The 20,585-nt window shown below is 44.4% G+C and overlaps 1 protein-coding gene across 1 annotated transcript in view; it reads left to right on the forward strand.

Moving 5' to 3' along the window:
- Window positions 1-2,074: 2,074 nt before the first annotated feature.
- The window catches only part of LOC147446002 (uncharacterized), a 28,199-nt gene continuing 9,688 nt past the window's right edge, over window positions 2,075-20,585 (forward strand). The window contains exons 1-2 of the mRNA XM_086525321.1: window positions 2,075-2,314; window positions 2,405-2,503. Coding sequence (XP_086381447.1) covers window positions 2,140-2,314; window positions 2,405-2,503 — 274 coding nt within the window. The 5' untranslated portion in view covers window positions 2,075-2,139. The remainder of the gene's footprint in view (window positions 2,315-2,404; window positions 2,504-20,585) is intronic.

Genomic DNA, 20,585 nt, shown 5'->3' on the forward strand with positions numbered 1-20,585 from the left:
GAAAACTTAATGATGGGATTAGGCAAATTTTTGCACATACACTTGATTATTGTGCTTTGGACTTCGCAATTCAATCAATTGCACACCAATTTGCAACCAATTACTATGTGTACAAAAACTAACAAAATTAAGCATAAATCCGATAATTAGTGCACACACACAATTTCTATCGCAATTTCGACGGCATAACGGCGTAATTTTTGCAATCAAAAAATGTGAACCATCATTGTCATAACATCATCAAACAAATCATTGCCTTTCACAATTCTAATTGGCATCAATTAAGCCATAATTAGCACTCGAAAGTGCGCACTTTGTCTACACATGTATATTCTAATTGCACTTAAATTTACACTAATTTTTTGTGTAATCGAACCTGCAAATCAAATCGAAAATTGCGTGGATTAGTGCACTCACAATTTCATGAGCAACACGTCAATTTCCAACTCCAATTGACGCCTACACACATGTGTGTGTACTACCAACCGCTTAACGATATTTCACCTATAATCAATTGAGCACAAAATCTCATGTGTAGCATCTTTTTCAATGAAATTAAACACACAAGAATCATAATCACAACTCTAATCAAAGAATTAGCTATGTGTAGCACAAAAACCACATGTGATTAGAGAGTAATTAAAGAGCCTAATTAGGGACAAATCACTCAATGTTAGTAAAAAATTTTACAATTTCATATCAAAAGAGTGATGACTCAACCTCTAATTAGGCATACACACATGTAAAGCACTTGAATTAGTAGCGGATTAGTCACAAATTAGTGATCAATTAGTGAGAAATTGAGGGTTTTCTACCTAAATCTACTCCTAAACACTCGATTATAATAAAAAATTCTCCTCTAGCTTAGGCTACCGTCCCTGGCAATAGCGCCAAATATTAACTCCCTCGTAGCATAACTCCAAAGAATCAACAAAATTATCAATCCAAGGATGGTAGCGACCCAGCTAGAGCATGGAAACATCACACATGGGTGACACTGTGAGAGAAATGAGATAGAATCGAGTGAAGAAATCACATGAGATTATCTACAATAGGAAGAAGAGAGAACTAATGAAGGGGATTATTGTATGCACACACGCTAACCTTTATGCTAATCAAGGTTGCTAATCGTTGCATTCTCTACTAATCCTCGTGGTCACATCCTAATCACAAGCTCACCCAAGCTCATGGAGTTATGATTAGAGAAATGCATGCACAAATCCTTAATCTACACACTAATCTAATCATGCACACACTACTAGAATCAAACATACAATAGGCAATCAAGAATTAGAGAGCGATTAGTTCTTAATCTACACCATCAAAACACTAATACACAACTTAATGAAAAGCAAGAGAAAGACCAAAAGAGCTCATCTTCATTGCATGCATACAATCGGTCCGTGAGGAAAGTACATGCGGCTCCATGCTACCACCTCCATAGCCTTCTCCTTCTTCTTCTTCTCTACTCTAGGTTTCTCTCAAAATGATATCTCCCCTTTTCATATGAGCTACATTCACTTATATACCTAAGGTTTTAAAAGTTATTGCCGGCCACCCAAAGTACATGAAGTGAATAAACAGATACAACTTGGAACTCAATGTGAGCCCATGAATATATACATAGCAAACGGAAAAATAATGTCCATGAGAAGGTGAAAATGACTGCTGACGTTAGATGCATCCAACAGCAGAGCAGTGGCTTCTTCGTCTTCTTCTCTCTCTCATCTCGATGCCACTATCTCTACCTAGGTTCTGGAGGTCGCTAAGCAGCATGTGCAACAAAAGCTGCTTCTTCTTCTTCTCATCTTTCTCTCGATGCCGCTATCTCTGCCTAGGCAAGACAAGCTTGTGTGCCGGTAGAGCTACAGAAAGAGGAGGGGGAAAGAGGGGAGCGCAACGGCGGAACGGAGGAAGGGAAAGCGGGGGGAGGCAAGTTGGGAAAAGGCCATAGGTGCATAGTTATGTCTTCTTTTTGTTTTTTTGTTTTGGAGGGGTGGGGGGGGGGGGGGGGGTTTCGAACCTATTGATTTTTCTTTTAAGACGAGCGAAAAAATTGCACCAGACAGCCAACCAAGGTCGAAATAACTTGAGGCTGGTTAATAGTGAGCACTGAGAGCTGCACATGTGACCAATCCCATGCCTTTAGCGGGCATGGTGGTGAAGACGCTGCCTCACCAGGATCGTTTCTGGCGGCTGCCATGGCACTGCAAGCATCCCAGGAAAGCTACGTTTATCCGAGCGTTCTCCAAGCACTCGTTCGTCAAGCCCCTCACCACCATCTACCCGCTCGCTCCCTGTCGTTTCTGTCGAGGCAATCTCTCTCTCTCTCTCTCTCTCTCTCTCTCTCTCTCTCTCTCGTGTGTGGGTTGTCACCTCCTAATTGTAAAGTTTTTCTGCTTAGGTGAAGGTACTCTCACATGTGAAGACTGTGGTGGAAAGGGACTTCTTGGCAAAGGAGGCTATCATGCCAAGAATCGAGTGGATATTCCTCGTATTGTGGGTATGAGAGAGAGAGAGAGAGAGAGAGAGAGAGAGAGAGAGAGATATGTTTGCCTCCGCACTATTTGGCACGGGGGTTCAAATGGGATCAATGCTGAGGGTCATCCGAGTTGTCTGATGTGTTTTTGTAAATTCGGGTTCGCACCTTGAGCCTCGAACCCACGACCTTCCCGTACAGTGCATGTGCTCTAACCACCACGCCCGCATGCGGTCATTGAAGTATGTGGCATTTCAATGCCACATATGTAAATGCAGGCCGCGTAATCTTGTAAATTCGGGCCGCTTGATCGCACAGCCTACAATGCGCGCGCCTCACCATTCTCACCTCAACCCTTGATCCATTTGAAGGTGCCCGTGCCATATAGTGCTGAGGGGATGCTTACTTGAGGGAATGTGTTGTCCTTTGTTCGGTAAAATTGTACCTCAACTTAGCCTTGATCCGGTTGGAAATTGAAAATGGCCCATTGAGACAATACAAATTATATGCATAATCTCTTGTCATGTATGTTCGACGAAAAGGTTTTTCCCGAACATTGGTGTTGTCGAATCATGTTTTTAATTTCGTCAAGGTCGGGAATCGGGGGGCAGTCTGCGCCCTCCCATCTAGTGCACATTCCTCTGCGGAATGCGGTGTTGCAACGCTTGGATGCATGCCACATTAGCAAGTGGAATTTGCCCAGCCTATAGACAATGAGGGAGCTCCAACTCAGCACGTGGAATGTCTTGAGCTGTTGCCACATCAGCACCTGGAATCTCAGACTATCTCGCATGGAATCTCAAACTGTATGCACACTCCCAACCAATCCCATGTGCCCTTATTTGCTCTCAATGCGCTCAGGGTTCACTGCAAGCCCCTCCTCCCAACTCTAGACGGCCAGGAAAGTGAGCTTTGGCATCTCAAGTGAACCGCCCAATGTAAAGCCAATATTTATTTTGGCTTTTAGGTATATATTTTACTTATTTGTCAAAGTTTGAATAGTGCAATTTATTGAGGTTGGTATATATGCAACCCCTTGCCTCCATTGTATTACTCATTCAGTTATTCATTGCCAAGGTTGATTGGTTCGAGAGACTCTCTCTCTCTCTCTCTCTCTCTCTCTCTCTCTCTCTCCTTCCTTGGTCTATGTGCTTCCGCATCATTGACTTTTGACATGGTATCAGAGCCCTTGCTGGAGCTTTGTGCTTGAAGAGTTGTGGAGGAGGATCTGCATTGTTGAGAAGAAGAACCTCGTCGCTGGCGGCTTACCCCACCCCCAACCCCTCTGCCTTTGCCCATCGTTACCCTAGTCCCTGCTGCCAGCATTCACAGCCATTGTGATCTCCTTGGCGGCACCGTCTTGCTCTCCCACTCTGAGCATCTCATAATGTTGTCTGGTAGCGCTAGGCGACAGCCCCTTGACGACGACGTGAGGCCTCTTGGCGATGCTAGTAGCAACCCTCTCTAGCCTTTGCGTTTTGAAATGCTGACTACGATGACGACCATCTCCCCGACCCTTGCGTTTTGAAACGTTGTTTTTGCAGCGGGTTTGCGAGCGTCGTTTGGGCAGGAAAGTCAACACTCACAGCCGACCATTTAGGTGTTGGGAGTCATCTCCTTGTGCAAAGTTATCGACATTAGGTTGTTTTGATTGGTTTGGGGAAGTGTGAACAAAGGCTAGCAGAGGACGACGAAAACTTTTGAAGAAGTTTCTTGGTGTGGCGACTTTGTTGTGATGAGTCGGGATAAGTGCATCTTGGAGCTCAAGAGAGTTATAGCGGATTTTGCGGCGCACTTGGGGACCCAAGGCCAACTTCATTTTGTGCCCGAATGGGGGAGGCTCGACTTGGAATTACGCCCAACAGAATGGGGCCACAAACGGAGACAGTTCTAGCGACACCCGGACAAGATGTTGCCATTATACCTGTCATTGGCAAACTTCGTTTGCATTGTCAGGGGTATTTAGGGCATGAGGACTTTTACATCATGCCTTTGGAAGGGTGTGACGTCCTTCTAGGAATCCCTTGGTACCACAAGAACAACGCCGTGGTTGACTATCGGCTAAGAAAGCGACTTTGACGAATGAGAAGGGCAAGAAGATTGTGCTTGATGTAAAATTAAAGGGGGGGTCCGTCCCTATTGTATCGGCTCCGGCCATTTCGAAATTAACGAAATCCAGTCTTTTCGTTTACTTAATCTACTTGAAAGAATTGAATCATAAACAAAGAACGAATATGTCTGAATTGGACAAAGAACAACAAGAATTTCTGCACACAGAGGTTGATTGCTTCTCTGAAGGCCTACCAGGCAAGTTACCTCCACCTCATCCTGAGACTATACAATTGATTGATTCCTGAAAGTACATCAGCGAACCGATCACCTTATCTAGTTAGTCGAGCCAAGAATGAAGAAAATAATGAACCAAGTAAAAGAACTCCTAGCAAAGGGTCTCATCCAACCTAGCACATGTCACAAGACCGGGCACCACGTGCCAATAGAAAAGAACAAATTGAACAGACTTTTAGCACTTCAATAACAACTGAACTGAGAGACAGAAAGACGACACGCGGCACGGAACGGCGAAATTCCACCCCAGAGAGTATTGGCCCCAAACCTTGGCGCCCCTTTCAGTATTTCTTTATATTGCATCAACAAAGTACAAGCCGGTACCGAAGACTCTGCACCTTCTCTATGAAGCACCCCGAGAATGAGCCCATGGCCTCTTATTTAAAGGCCCTAGGCCCCAAAAGCAGTTTACATGAAAAGCCTTCAAACTCAAAAGCTTCTGGTCCAAAAGCAATGCCAAAAAGCTGCCAGTGTAAGTCATTGAATTCCGTACAGTCTGCCACGTGAGCAGTCAGTGCAAAATGCGGAAATCCGTACAGTCTGCCATGTCATCAGCTAACGGAAAATCCAGAGCGTTCGTACAACTGCCACGTCATCAATCCACGCGTGTGTATTTGGGTCTTGCTTTATTTTAATGTCTTTATGTCACTTGGGCCCCATCGAACAGGGTCCACATAAGTTGATAGGACTTCTTCTGTTGTTGCTTGCTCTTCTTAGGGTTTAGGCCCCTCGGCCGTGATCTGAAGGTTGGGTGTGTTCTTCAGTGACATGACATGTCAGCAGTTTGTGACATCCCCCCTTCTTGAAAGAAAGTAATCGTCCGCGATTACAGCATATCTGCAAAACAACTGAAGTTAGCTCAAAAGTTTCCGAGGGTCATTTCGAGGGACAATCAGTTTGCTCTTTTTGTTAAGGAGTTGGCTTCTTCTTTCGGCTCTTTTGATCAAGGAGTTGGCTTCTCGTTTCGTCCAGATTAGAACTCTTGATATTCCAATGTAGTAAAATTAGCCATCACACCCATACCGCAGTGATCTTCCACGGGTGTCTTGATGCATCAAAATTACATACCCAAGCAATCTCATCCAATTAAGAATATACAGTGGTTGGTACATCACAATGCAACACAAATGCTCACATATGCATGTTACAAGACATAGAAACAGAAAGTCGTTGATGAACACTCCTCCCGCATAACCTAACAAGGTCCGGGCCGGGAGATATTCAACGACTCCCTCATCACTCCTCCCGCATAACCTAAAAAGGTCCGAGCTGGGAGATATAGAGGTCTTTTACAACCAAACACCCCCCCATACCACAGCCTGTGTAGTTTGGAGGTGCTGAGAGTAACCACTGCTCAGACTTCTTAATACTCCTTCCACATAACCATCCAGGTCCGGGCCGGGAGTGACAACAACATTATTTTTCAAGCATACAATCAAACGCTCCCCAGACATTGACCTGTGTCGTTCGGAGGTTTTCTAGCATACAACGGAACGCTCCCCAGACATCATCAGCATGCGTCGTTCCGAGGTTTTTAAACATACAACGAAACGCTCCCCAGGCATCGGCCCGTGTCGTTCCGAGGTTCAAACAATACCAAAACAGTATTTCTCACTTCTCCAACCGGGAGTAAAATCACCAATCATTGAAACCAATATTAAAACCAGAGTCAAACATTTCAAATCGGCACCAAAACAGGTTCAAAACAAATACCATTCATTTCAAACAAATTTCAAACAGGATCACCAAACAAGTTCTCAAACATAACTCAAAATTAAATAGCAAGCTCGACATTAGTCGAGCTCGAAAAGTCGACTGACTTTCCATCTTGAAACCTGCACCAAAAATTAGGGTTAGGTTCTTTCCATAAGGTCGTAGCCAACCACAGCATGGTCCATCAGCTCTTGGACAAATAGTGTCCCTCTGGCGGCGACGGTAGTCCCAAAACAGCAATCACACTGGACCTCCAAGTTCATCAGCTCGTGAAGAGACATCTACTGAGAGATGTCGAGAAATTTCAAGTTATAATCTGCTAGGGTTTCCATGGCAAGCATTTCAGGGTACCCCACTCTGCCAAAAGTTGCACTCCAAAGGAAGATGTCAGAAACCATATAACTTCGGGCAAAAAAAATTCTTGAAAGCTTGCCAAGTCCTTGGAGTATGCGGCTCGGTAGCTAAGACATCAACATCTACATGGCACTGCCTCTGCGAAAAACAGCAGCTCGAAACAAAAATCTGGATCCTTCTCTTGCAAGTGATCTTTATGGCTTATGCTCTGTAAGCCATGAGCGATGAAGTAAGGGTGGGAGTGGCTAATAAGGAGTGGCTAATAAGTTCGGGGTCAGAACCCGAAGATAAAATTTCCAATGACCTTTGGAAGTGCGATCTTGCTCTGTCTGCTCTTTGGTAGGACCGGTATGCTTTCAGAAAAGCACACGCCTGAAGCTCTGATACCACTGTCACAAGATAGGCACCACGTGCCAATAGAAAAGAACAGACTGAATAGACTTTTGGCACTTCAACCCTTGGAGAATCGTTTTCGTCCTCGAAAACGAACGTAGGAAAACGTTTCTTAACTGCAAAGACATTCTCCCATGTAGAACTTTCTTCAAGTCTATCTAGCCATTTTACCAACACCTGTCGTCTGACATGATGTCTGGTGCGAAGCTCATGAGAATCCAAAATCTTTTCGGGCTCATGAGGGATGCTTAGCGGTTCGATAAGGTTAACCAACACACCTGTGTCGATGACATTATCATTTTGTCCTAGCTGTTTTCGTAACGGCTAACATGAAAAACAGGATGAACTCGTGAGTGCTCTGGAAGAGCTAACTTATAGGCCACTTGACCTATACGTTCGAGAATGGTAAATGGTCCACAATAGCGTGGTGAAAGTTTAGCAACTTTTTCCGTCTTCACACTTTCTGAATGCTCCGAAAATTGGAGAAAAACCTTGCGGCTAACATGAAAAACAGGATGAAACTCGTGAGTGCTCTGGAAGACTAACTTATAGGCCACTTGACCTATTACGTTCGAGAATGGTAAATGGTCCACAATAGCGTGGTGAAAGTTTAGCAACTTTTTCCGTCTTCACACTTTCTGAATGCTCCGAAAATTGGAGAAAAACCTTGTCTCCTTCTTCGAAAGTAGCAAGACGACGATGCTCATCTGTGTACTTCTTATATCGATCTTGAGCTTGCTTAACATTTTGTCGAGCAACTCGAAGCATGTCAAAATGGACTTGGAGAAAATCCTTCGCTTGTTGTATCTTCTCCTTAGCCAACCCCACCGTAACGGGTGATCTAGGTTGGAATCCATACAAAAGCATAAATGGACTAAACCCTGTAGTGACATGCTTTGAACTATTATAAGCAAATTTCAATATAGGTAAGTAGTCTTCCCAAGTGGTTTGCTTTTTGCTAACGTACGCTCGTAGCATATCCTCTATCACTTGATTAACTCTTTTTGTTTGACCATCCGTTTCTGGATGATCAGCCGTACTTAGATTAAGTTTTAGTTTCCAACTTTTGGAACACAGCTCTCCAGAAGTGATTATCGAACTTTCGATCTTTGTCACTAATGATACTAGCTGGAAGACCGTAGAGTTTATATACATGGTCTACAAATAGCCGTGCTAATTCCGGTGTCTTAACCATAGTCTTAGTGGGAATGAATCGACCCATCTTTGTGAGACGGTCTTTAATTACCCAAATGGCATCATGGCCACGATTTGTAGTAGGTAGTCCTACTACAAAATCCATAGAGATACTCTCCCACTTACCTTATGGAATATCTAAAGGATGTAAAAGGCCACCTACCTTGAGGCGCTCTGCCTTATTAGTTTAGTACGTACTCTTGAACATCATGATGTAAGCCCGGTCAATAAAATTGCCGTCGAACTAAGACATACGTCTTACGAATACCTGGATGACAAGCACTTGGACTATCGTGACACTCAAATAAGATTTGGCGCCTAGTGTCTTAGTCCTTTGGCACACATACTCTACCTTTGTGGAGTAAGTAGCCATCATCAATGGAAAAATTCTTCCATCGCTTAAGCTCTTCCTGAGTAGGGGTGGAGCTCTGTGTGTTGGAGTTTTTATCTACGCGTGCAGAGACATGTGAGTGTGAGGGATCCCTTTTTAAAACTGCACTCCACACTATAGCATATGATTGATCTTGTTCACACTTGCCACGTAATGACTCTAAAAATCCACTTTTTATTTCCATGAAAGCAAGTGAATTAATCTGAGGTATCCGACTTAGTGCATCCGCTACTACATTATATCGCCCTTTGTGATATCGTAGCTTACAATCATAATCTTGAAGGATTTCGGCCCATCTAGCTTTACGACCCTTCAAGTCCGTTTGAGTAGTAAACCATTTGATACTCTCATGGTCAAAAACTACTTCAAACTCGGCACCATATAAATAGTGTCGCCACTTTCGTAAAGCGTGAATTATGGCATAGAGCTCTCTCTCATAGACATTTTTGGGCTTCTTCCCAAGAAAAAAGTCTTACCTTTTGCGGTAAGTTGATCCGTCATAGGAATAGGGATTTTGGCATAGTCACGGATATATTGTCGATAAAATCCAAGCCTTGCCTATAAATATATTGAAAGCTCCTCTAACTGTGTTGGGATGTGACCATCGAGAATGGCAGCGACCTTGTCTGTGTCCATTTTGATGCCAAAATAAGAGATCACATGACGGATGTAATGTACTCTCTATTTTAAAGAAATCGCACTTGCTTTGCTTAGCATACAGCACGTTAGTCGTAGCTAGCTCTTTCGAACCACTAATCGTAAGTGTGTTATATGTGTTCATCTTCAGTCTTACTGTATCAATGTGAATGCCATCAAGGAAACACCACAATAAATTTTCCAAGATAGGGCGTAAGACACTATCCATGAGTGTCATAAATGTTGCCCTGACACAGATACCGTGACATTGATGTTAGGCCAAAAGGCATAACCAAAAATTCAAAATACCCGAACCGTGTTCTAAAGGCAGTTTTGGAGATATCTTGCAGTAGGATACGCACCTGGTGGTATCCTGAACGAAGATCTATCTTTGTACAGTATCTTGCCCCGTGGTGTTGATCAAACAACTCATCCACTCGAGGCAGAGGATACTTGTTCTTGATGGTTATCGCATTTAATTCGTGATAATCTACGCACATGCGCATAGTACCATCTTTCTTTTTTACCAATAGAATTGGTGATGCCCAAGGCGAAGTGCTAGGTCTAATGAAACCACGAGCGAGGTAGTCAGCCAACTGACTCTCAACCTCCTTGGTTTCTTTAGCACTCGTACGATAAGGTGGTTTACTCACCGGTTTAGTGCCTGGCAAGACATCTATGCCATGTTGCACATCACGTGTAGGGGGTAACCTAATGGTAAATCACTTGAGAACACATCACTATACTCCGTGAGTAAGTGAGTTAGTTTTTGCCATGCAAAAGAAGAAAGTAAACTAGAGTTATGCTAGGATGGAGAATCTTATAATTCTTGTCATGTTTGTTTTACAACAATTGCACGTTGCTCTATAGAATTAAAATTGAGAGCACTTTGCTCGTTAGATTTGTTAACACTTTGTTTATTAGTAGAATTCATTGCACTTTGCATACCATTACTAGAATTCACCGCACTTTGCTCTTGAGAATTCACAAGACTTGTAGACAAGCAGTAACACAAAAAGACTTCATCTATTAAATCTGCTTTCTGCAAAATAGAAAGCTCGACTGTACATAAAAGAGGTGCAGATGGTATATTTTTCTCACCAAGCAAAAGCACATGTTTACCATTGGCTATAAAGGATAAGGAGTTGTGTTCATAACTACTGTGCAATGTGTTTCTTAAACCATGCAGCCACTCCCGTCCTAAAACTATATCAGCACGGTCCATGTTCATAACTTGGTAGTCAAGGGTCATCGTATGATCTTCAACAATAAGCTCAACCCCTTGAACTACTGTGTCCCATACTTCTTTATCATTCCCAGACATCTGCTCGATCACATACTTGTGAGAGCCGGGAGTCTGTGTAAGCTTAAATTTCTTGACTAGCTTATAGTTCAAGAAGCTATGAGTTACACCATCATCCACTAAAATACGAACACGTTGTCCGTTAATAGTGCCATGCAGGGGAATCAAACCATGGGGGCCAAAGGTGGGCTGCCACATTGAAGCAGGTACACAACACTTGAGTTTTTCTTCCATATGAACAACCTCTACAGCACAATATTTAGGAGATGAATCTAATGTGAGGCGTTGCACCATGTGCATGGCTTTTCTTTGCCTTGCAAAAGAGAACAAACTATCTTGTTATGTTGGTCCGAAAGACATCTAAAACACAAATTGTGTTTCTTCGCACACTCAAAATCGGCAGTGTTAAGAGACCCACGTGGAGTATCTCGTTAGTGCTTAGGCTTCTTAGCCTCTTGTGGGCGTCGAGAGGTAGATTGTCTCTTATTCCTCTTGGAATGTGTGGGAGATCTAACTCACCATTGTCTCTTAGCCACATTGCTCTTAGCAAAAGTATTCTTAGAGTAGGGAACATTTCCTTTCCTCTCTTGGTCATCATCATCTTTTTGGGCATGATTGTTGGCTTCTTCCAAAGTTTTTGGATGTTGGGTCTTGACATGAAGACGATAGTCTTTGTCAAGACCCCTATTAAAACCCCGTATCTTTTGGAATTAATCTAGACTCTAGTTTGAATATGATTTCCCGATACTTTGAAAGGTACTGTGTGAGAGAGAGGCGAGACATGAGGCATGCATCCCATGCTAACCAATTCTTATCTTCTTCATCGGAGTCCAAAAACTCTTTAGAGAAAGAAGCTTGAAACGCAGCCCAAGACGGGCAATGGGCAGACATGTGCGATCTTAGGTGCTGGAGATGTTCAATTGAAGTTTCAGAATGACTCTTCTCTCACGCTGAAGAATGTGAGACATGTTCCCGCAATTACAAAGAGCTTGATCAGCACAGGTTTACTTGAGGATGCTGGCTATGCCACCACTTTTGGACAAACAATGTGAAAGATATCCAAGGGTTCGATGACAGTAGCACATGGAGTAAATTCTAGAGGACTTTACATGATTTATGTATCAAATGTCTCTAAAAATGTAATCAATGTAACTGAGCAGTCGAACGTTTCTTTATGGCATAGCCGGTTAGGACATATGTCCAAGAAGGGAATGGAAATCTTGTCTCGTTCTGGTTATTTGCCTGGCTTTTCATTTAATGATTTTGAATTCTGTGAACATTGTCTGTATGGTAAGCAAACACAGTGTGAGGTCTCTGCCCCTTGTCGAGAGGAGCGGAGTACCTTTGATAGGTCTCCAATCCTGATAAGGAAAAACCAACGGACATTGCCTTAGCTACTACGTAGCCACGGGGGAGGACGGGCATCTCATGGAAATGTCATCCACCACTTATAAGCTCTCCTTTAAGAGATAGGCTTGTTTCCACAGTCGTCTTTATATTTGGGGTGTGTCTCAATCTATGAATATCACTCCATTTGTGTAAGAACGTATTGACCGCATCCTTGTTGCGATCACGCTCTTCCCTGTGAAACTCAGGAATGGTGATATTCTTAAGTAATGCATTGCTACCTTCTGCAGCACTTGTCTCTTGGACTCCTTGAGTCGTGTGAGCTTGGTTCCCTTGAACCGTGCCACTTGTGGCTCCTCGAGTCGTCTGTGAATTCATAAATTTCACAAGTAACTCCATAAGATTGGTAACATTTGCATTAACTGCAGAGAGGTTGTGTTTAAGTACGCTTTGGTGATTTTCCAAAGTCTTGAAAGCAGCCATACCTACAAGGCCATGATCTCCTAGATCATCATGCATACTAGTGTCAGCCGCACCCATGGTGCCCTGATTTTGATCTACGTGCTCAAAATCAAACGTATGTGTAGGCGGGATATCCTCACTGGCCATGGTAAACACACACTAATGCAAAGAGAGAGAAAAAAACGTCAACTTGTACCTTGTGAAATTGAAATCTTTGTGTTTTGTATGCTCCGCGATTTGCATTGCATGCGAACCCCGCCTTGCGAGAATTGGAGCGCTTCATGTGTCGTTCGTCGTAAGAACAGAAAAAAACGTCAACTTGTACCTTGTGAAATTGAAGTCTTTGTGTTTTGTATGCTCCGCGATTTGCATTGCATGCGAACCCCGCCTTGCGAGAATTGGAGCGCTTCATGTGTCGTTCGTCGTAAGAACACCTTTGTTGGTTCTTCACAAAAACTCGTCGTTTTTGTGACGGCTTTTGTTCACTTTCAAGCTATCTCCTTGCGGAAAAAAGAATTTTTGGAGGAAAACTTTCCTTCCTCCAAGAAGTGAAAAGGAAGGGTGAAGCTACTTCCTTGATGTTTGAAGCTTTCCCTTTCCTTCTAGTTTTCCTTTCAACACAAGTATGCTATCTTCCTTGTTATACACAACAAGGGTCAATAGCTTGATGGTAAAGTGTTGGCCTCTTACCCTCACGGGTGGGTTCAACCCTCCGTCATGCAAGGGTTAAGCGGGCCTTGCTACGCCCGCAGCTAACGGCGCCAACGAAGAAGAGGAAAAGCAGGTTGCATGTGCATAGGACGCGCTGCTTCTCTCCGACGTTTCGTAGACAGCGACGTCTCCGCTGTGCATCAAAAGAAGATAGGCACGCTTTTCTGTGCGCAGCGCGTGGACAGACAGTCACAGCCGACCTCGGCCACCCCATCTACGCCCTCCACAACGCACAACCAAGGCAAACTCGACCGGCAACTCTACGGCACGGAAGCTCCGAAGGCTTCCGTTGGCGCCGTTGGCTGCGCGCGTAGGAAGGCCCGCTTAACCCTTGCATGAAGGAGGGTTGAACCCACCCCATGAGCGTAAGAGGCCAACACTTTACCATCAAGTTGTTGACCCTTGTTGTGTATAACAAGGAAAGATAGCATACTTGTGTTGAAAGGAAAACTAGAAGGAAAGGGAAAGCTTCAAACTTCAAGGAAGTAGCTTCACCCTTGCTTTTCACTTCTTGGAGGAAGGCAAGTTTTCCTTAAAAATTCTTTTTTCCTCAAGGAGGTAGCTTCAAAGTGAACAAAAGCCTTCACAAAAACGACGGGTTTTTGTGAAGAATCAACAAAGGTGTTATTACGACGAATGACACGTGAAGCGCTCCAATTCTCGTAAGGCGAGGTTCGCATGCAACGCAAATCCCGAAGCATACAAAACACAAAGATTTCAATTTCACAAGGTACAAGTTGACGTTTTTTTCTCTCTCTTTGCATTAGTGTGTGTTTACCATGGCCAGTGAGGATATCCCACCTACACATACGTTTGATTTTGAGCACATAGATCAAAATCAGGGCACCATGGGTGCGGTTGACACTAGTATGCATGATGATCTAGGAGATCATGGCCTTGTAGGTATGGCTGCTTTCAAGACTTTGGAAAATCACCAAAGCGTACTTAAACACAACCTCTCTGCAGTTAATGCAAATGTTACCAATCTTACGGAGTTACTTGTGAAATTTATGAATTCACAGACGACTCAAGGAGCCACAAGTGGCACATTTCAAGGGAACCAAGCTCGCATGACTCAAGGAGTCCAAGAGAAGTGCTGCAGAAGATGCATAAGGTAGCAATACATTACTTAAGAATATCACCATTCTTGAGTTTCACGGGGAAGAGCGTGATCGCAACAAGGATACGGTCAATACGTTCTTACACAAATGGAGTGATATTCATAGTTTGAGACACACCCCGGATATAAAGACGGCTGTGGAAACAAGTCTCTCTCTTAAAGGCAAGGCCTATAAGTGGTGGATGACATTTCCAATAAATGTCCGTCCTCCGTCTTGGGCTTCTTTCTCAGGTTCAAGCTTCTTTCTCCAAAGAGTTTTTGGACTCCAATGAAGAAGATAAGAATTGGTTAGCCTGGGATGCATGCCGCATGTCTCGCCTCTCTCTCACACAATACCTTTCAAAGTATCGGGAAATCATATTAAAACTAGAAGGTTTAGATGAATTTCAAAGATACGAGGTTTTAATAGGGGTCTTGACAAAGACTATCGTCTTCATGTCAAGACCCAATATCCAAAAACTTTGGAAGAAGCCATTAGTCATGCCCAAAGATATGATGATGACCAAGAGAGGAAAGGAAATGTTCCCTACACTAAGAATAATTTTACTAAGAGCAATGTGGCTAAGAGCCAATGGCGAGGATCTCCCACACGTTTCAAGAGAAATAAGAGACAATCTACCTCTCCACGCCCACAAAAGGCTAAGAAGCCTAAGCACTCACGAGATACTCCACGTGGGTCTCTCAGCACTGCCGATTTTGAGCGTGCGAAGAAACACAATTTGTGTTTTAGATGTCTTTTGGACCAACATAACAAGAAAGATTGTCCTCTTTTGCAAAGCAAAGAAACGGCCATGCACACGGTGCCACGCTTCACATTAGATTCATCTCCTAAATATTGTGCTGTAGAGGTTGTTCATATGGAAGAAAAACTCAAGTGTTGTGTACCTGCTTCAATATGGCAGCCCACCTTTGGCCCCCATGATTTGATTCGCATGCATGGCACTATTAACGGAGAACGTGTTCGTATTTTAGTGGATGATGGTGCAACTCATAACTTCTTGAACTATAAGCTAGTCAAGAAATTGAAGCTTACACAGACTCCCGGCTCTCACAAGTATGTGGTGGAGCAGATGTCTGAAAATGATAAAGAAGTATGGGACACCGTAGTTCAAGGGGTTGAGCTTATTGTTGAAGATCATACGATGACCCTTGACTTTCAAGTTATGCACATAGACCGTGCTGATGTAGTTTTAGGACGGGAGTGGTTGCATGGTTTAGGAAACACATTGCATACTAGTTATGAACACAACTCCTTATCCTTTATGGCCAATGGTAAACGTGTGCTTTTGCTTGGTGAGAAAAATATACCATCTGCACCTCTTCTATGTACAGCCGAGCTTTCTATTTTGTAGAAAGCAAATTTAATAGATGAAGTCTTTTTGTGTTACTGCTGGTCTCCAAGTCTTGTGAATTCTCAAGAGCAAAATGCGGTGAATTCTAGTAATGGTATGCAAAGTGCAATGAATTCTACTGATAAACAAAGTGTTAACAAATCTAACGAGCAAGTGCTCTCAATTTTAATTCTATAGAGCAACGTGCAACTGTTGTAAAACAAACATTACAAGAATTGCAAGATTCTCCATCCCAACATAACTCTAGTTTACTTTCTCCTTTTGCATGGCAAAAGCTAACTCACTTACTCACGGAGTATAGTGATGTGTTCTCAAGTGATTTACCACCAGGTTTACCCCCTGCATGTGATGTGCAGCATGGCATAGATGTCTTGCCAGGCACTAAACCGGTGAATAAACCACCTTATCGTACAAGTGCTAAAGAAGCCAAGGAGGTTGAGAGTCAGTTGGCTGACTACCTCGCTCGTGGTTTCATTAGACCTAGCACTTCGCCTTGGGCATCACCAATTCTATTGGTAAAAAAGAAAGATGGTGCTATGCGCATGTGCGTAGATTATCGTAGATTAAATGCGATAACCATCAAGAACAAGTATCCTCTGCCTCGAGTGGATGAGTTGTTTGATCAACTCCACGGGGCAAGATACTATACAAAGGATATGAAAGCATTTGGAAGCTCTAGAGGGAAGTGAGAATTGCTCGGTGCTCTGCTGCCGCACCCCCCCTCGCCATCGCTGCCCCCCCCCCCCCCCCCCCCCCCCCGCGCCCTCGTGTAGCTTCCCCCCTGCGCGCAGCCCACCTGCCCGCCCCTTGCGCGCTATACCCTGTCCGCTACCACACCGTTGTCCGTCGCCCGTCGCCTGCCCCTCCTGCGCCCTGCCCACTCTTCCAACCACGCCACCCACTCAGCTTGCCCGCCCAGCCCTTCCCGCCGCTCCTTGTCCCGCCATCCTTTCGCCCGCCCTCCTTCTTGCCCGCAACTTTTTTTCCCTTTCCTCGCCCGTGTGTATTTTTAGTTTTTAGCCTTCGCTGCTTGTCGAGCCTCGCCATTCTCTTTGGCGTGTTTGGTCCAACGGAAGTCTCCCCCCCTCGTTTCTTCTTCACAACACAGCAGACACAGATGGAGGCTGTGTGAGAGTGAGGTCATCTCCAAGGAATATGTCCGTTTTTTTTAGTGTAGGGCGCTTCTTCAAGAAGTCCTTTGCCTCCATGGATGGGAAACAGATGATTAAAGCTCTCCCTTTTGAAGTCTTGTGTCTTCCCCCTACCCTCCATGCCAGAGGCATACTGATCGACCAAGCGACTGAGCTGGGGAGATCCAGACGCCCACAATTGCGGAGGACTACACAGCATCGACGGAGGCTGCATCAAAGGATACGGGTCACTTTGGCTCGACATGCACGACGCCCGGTCAGACTACTGACCATGGAGGAGATTGATGAGATCCGCTAGCGACTAATGCTGGATCTCCTGTGATCTAGCTATTGCAGCTAGCTGTTTAGCTGCTTAGTCCACACCTAGCAGTTTAGGATTCCATAGTATTTTATTCATTTTGTCATTTTGTCATTTTGTCTACTCTGACTTTGTATCAGATCCACCACATTGTAACTTTCTGGTCTCATAGGTCGCTTTGGCCTTTTGAAGACGTTAATATAACATTTCATTTCATTTCATCTCTCTCTCTCTCTCTCTCTCTCTCTCTCTCTCTCTCTCTCTCTCTCTCTCTCTCTCTCTCTCTCTCTCTCTCTCTCAGGGAGCTCACGCAGGTGGCCAAGGCAAGTGCAGCAGGTCGCGCAGGTGTCTAAGGCGCGCACAGACAACAGTTCGCACAAGGTGCCCCGCAACAGGTCGCGTAGTTGGGCAACTTGCGTGCAGGCAACAGGTCAGGCAGATGGGCGACGCGCACTGGCAGTTGGTTGCGTAGGCTGGCAGCTCGCAGCAGGGGCGCAAAGACTAGGTTTCGCACGCAGATCTCTACGTGTAGAAAGTCCTGTGTTACGCGCGCCCCGGGTCACCCCCTTCTTTTTTGCATTTATCTACGCGTAGAAAGTCCTCATACCTCCTACGTTAAAATTTAAAGACTTTTAAGTTTTAAGTTAAACTTTTAAGTTTTGCCCTATGCTCAGTCCCTCACCCTAGTACCCTAGTACCCTACCCCACATTTCTGGCTCGGGTTCGATGGATCCGCCTACCGAAGGGGAAGGGCCGGGTGTAGATAGCTACACCACCCCCAAAAAAACAACAGCTACATTTAAACGGAGAAACAGAGATATTGTACTATCACCAGGATCCTTACGAGTTGGGAAAACCTCCAGGATACATGATGAGCTAATGATGGAGAAGGTCCGGGTGATGTTCAAATCAGAGCTAAACTATATGAGGGATGACATCAGGAAGGAAATGCACGCGAGTGTTGAGAGCTACAGGAACTCCATGTATGGAGACATGATGGGAGAACTAAGGAGAGAGATCCGGGGGATACAGAATGAGGAAATTCAGATCTTGAAAACAGAATTACGAAACCTAATCAAGGCCGAAGTAAATGTAACAGAATGCGTTATGCAAAAGAAACTCGATGAGGCAGTAGCAAGTTTTGAAGCATGGAGAACAAATATGGAAAAGCACATGGGGGAAAAAGATACAATAATCGAGGAGCTAAAAGGAGAACTTGCGGCTTGCAAATCTGCAAATATGGAGAAGGGAGACGACCAACCTTCGGTGCTGAAGGAGCTCGAGGACATGAAGGATCAGATGAAAGCTCTACGGAAAGGAGATGAACAGAAATCGAAAACGGCATCTTCATGGGCGGAACGTCTTTTTAAGACACAAGAAAAGGTTAATGAAGCAGAGAAATGGATTGAGGATGCGAAGAAAGGGAAGGCCCAGATGCCCGAGGCCACACCTACCTCCACCATTATTAATATGACCATTGAGGAAGAGCAGAAAAGGAAGAATCGGGCTCTGCATGTGCGGGTCACAGGAGTCAAAGACAGAGAATGTAGATGAAGAAGTGAAGGAACTGTTACAACGCATGGGCATCACAGAGCCTACTCACACAAGTGCATGGAGAGTGGGCAAGAAAGGAATCGATGAGAAGGGAAACGTGAAGGATAGGGCACTTATTCTCCGCTTCCCGAATATAGAAATAAGGAAAGAATTTCTAAAGAAGAGGCCAACTCTTAAGAAAACAGGTATTTTCCTGGGAGATGACCTTACATTGGCACAAGTGGCACACAGGCAAGAGTTGATGCCAGAGATCAGGGCAGCAAGAGAAAAGGGGAAAATCGCCTTTTATAGAGGAGGGAAAGTAGTGGTTCTGAAAAAGCGCTCAACATGACGGTGCGAGACCTATGGGGCGATGCTCCGGATAGCGGCGTGGAATTGTAATGGATCATATAGGCTAGATGTAGGTGCCTTTGAAGATAGCTTTAGGGACAGAGACATAGTCTTCTACTCAGAGACACGCCAGATACTGGGACAGCTTATGCCACATGTGAAGGGTTATTTATGGGAAACAGCTGGTCGACCAGACAAGAGATCTCTACGGGGTAGCCGGCGTTCAAGAGGAGTAGCAGTCTTATTTAAAGAGGAGCTGAAACCACTACTACAGATTATCAGGAAAGATGAGCAAGCAAGGTATATGTGGGTGAGAATGAGAGCCGAGACAGGTAGATTTCTATATATCGCTATATGCTACTTCCCTCCAAGTACATCAGTCTACTCCTCACCTAAAGGACAGTCCCCTTTCTCCATATTGAATAATGACATATGGGAGTTCTCTAGAGGTGGAGACATCGTTCTCTTAGGAGACTTTAATGCCAAAACGGCCAACTCTCAAGCAGTATTCTATGATACTTCTGAGGAAATGCTCAGAGAAGTGGATTTATCACAGAGGGGGCTTACTAGAAACTCACAGGATAAAGAACACACTGAATATGGGAGACACCTCATGGAGATGGCAACTATACATGGTTTGGCCATACTTAATGGTCTAGAGAATTTCCCTTTATCTGGGGGATTCACATGCTTCCCGCACAGGCATGGGGCCAGTACAGTGGATTATGTCATGACTTCACCAAGCTTTATTTCTAGTATCGAGGACTTTAAGGTGGGACCCAGACCGGTTGGGATTGCAGTGGATCGTGCTCTTTTAACCTTATCAATCTCCTTCCAATACAATGCCTCTCAAGTACAAAGGAAGAAGACACACACAAGATATACTTTCACGCCAGAGACTGATTCAGTCTATGTGGAAAAGATCTATAATAGGATGTGGGCAGCCGAGCCAGTATATACTGTAGAGGAGATTACTTCTCAGTTAACAAAGAGACTACATGGAGCAGCACAAGAGGCATACCCACTACTCAACCTGATCAGAAGAGAGGATCTGGGAACATGCCTCAAAACAGTTGGTATGACGAGGAATGCAGAGAGACGAAAACCCAGGTCCGGCAAGAGCTTACACTTGGGATCATCACATATAAGCAGTCTCGGATTGCTCTTCGACGTATAGTACGTCGCAAGAAAAGGGCATTTTTAGCCAAACTAGAGAAGGATTTATATCAGCTCTTCTTGAGTCAGGACTCACATGAGGCCTGGCGTTTATTTCACGAGCACTCACCACCTCCGACAATTACTTCTCCTGAGATTTGGGGTCAATATGTAACATCATTATATATGGTATCTGGACAGCCTCCATTACCAGATCCGCTAGAGCCATGCTGTCACAAAGTGATGACGTGGTGGACAGCAGAAACCCTAATTACTGCCAGAAACCCTAAAATTCC

This window comes from Adiantum capillus-veneris, chromosome 12 (assembly GCF_014529385.1).
Source record: "Adiantum capillus-veneris isolate H3 chromosome 12, ASM1452938v2, whole genome shotgun sequence".
In the NCBI taxonomy this organism is placed as follows: domain Eukaryota; kingdom Viridiplantae; phylum Streptophyta; class Polypodiopsida; order Polypodiales; family Pteridaceae; genus Adiantum; species Adiantum capillus-veneris.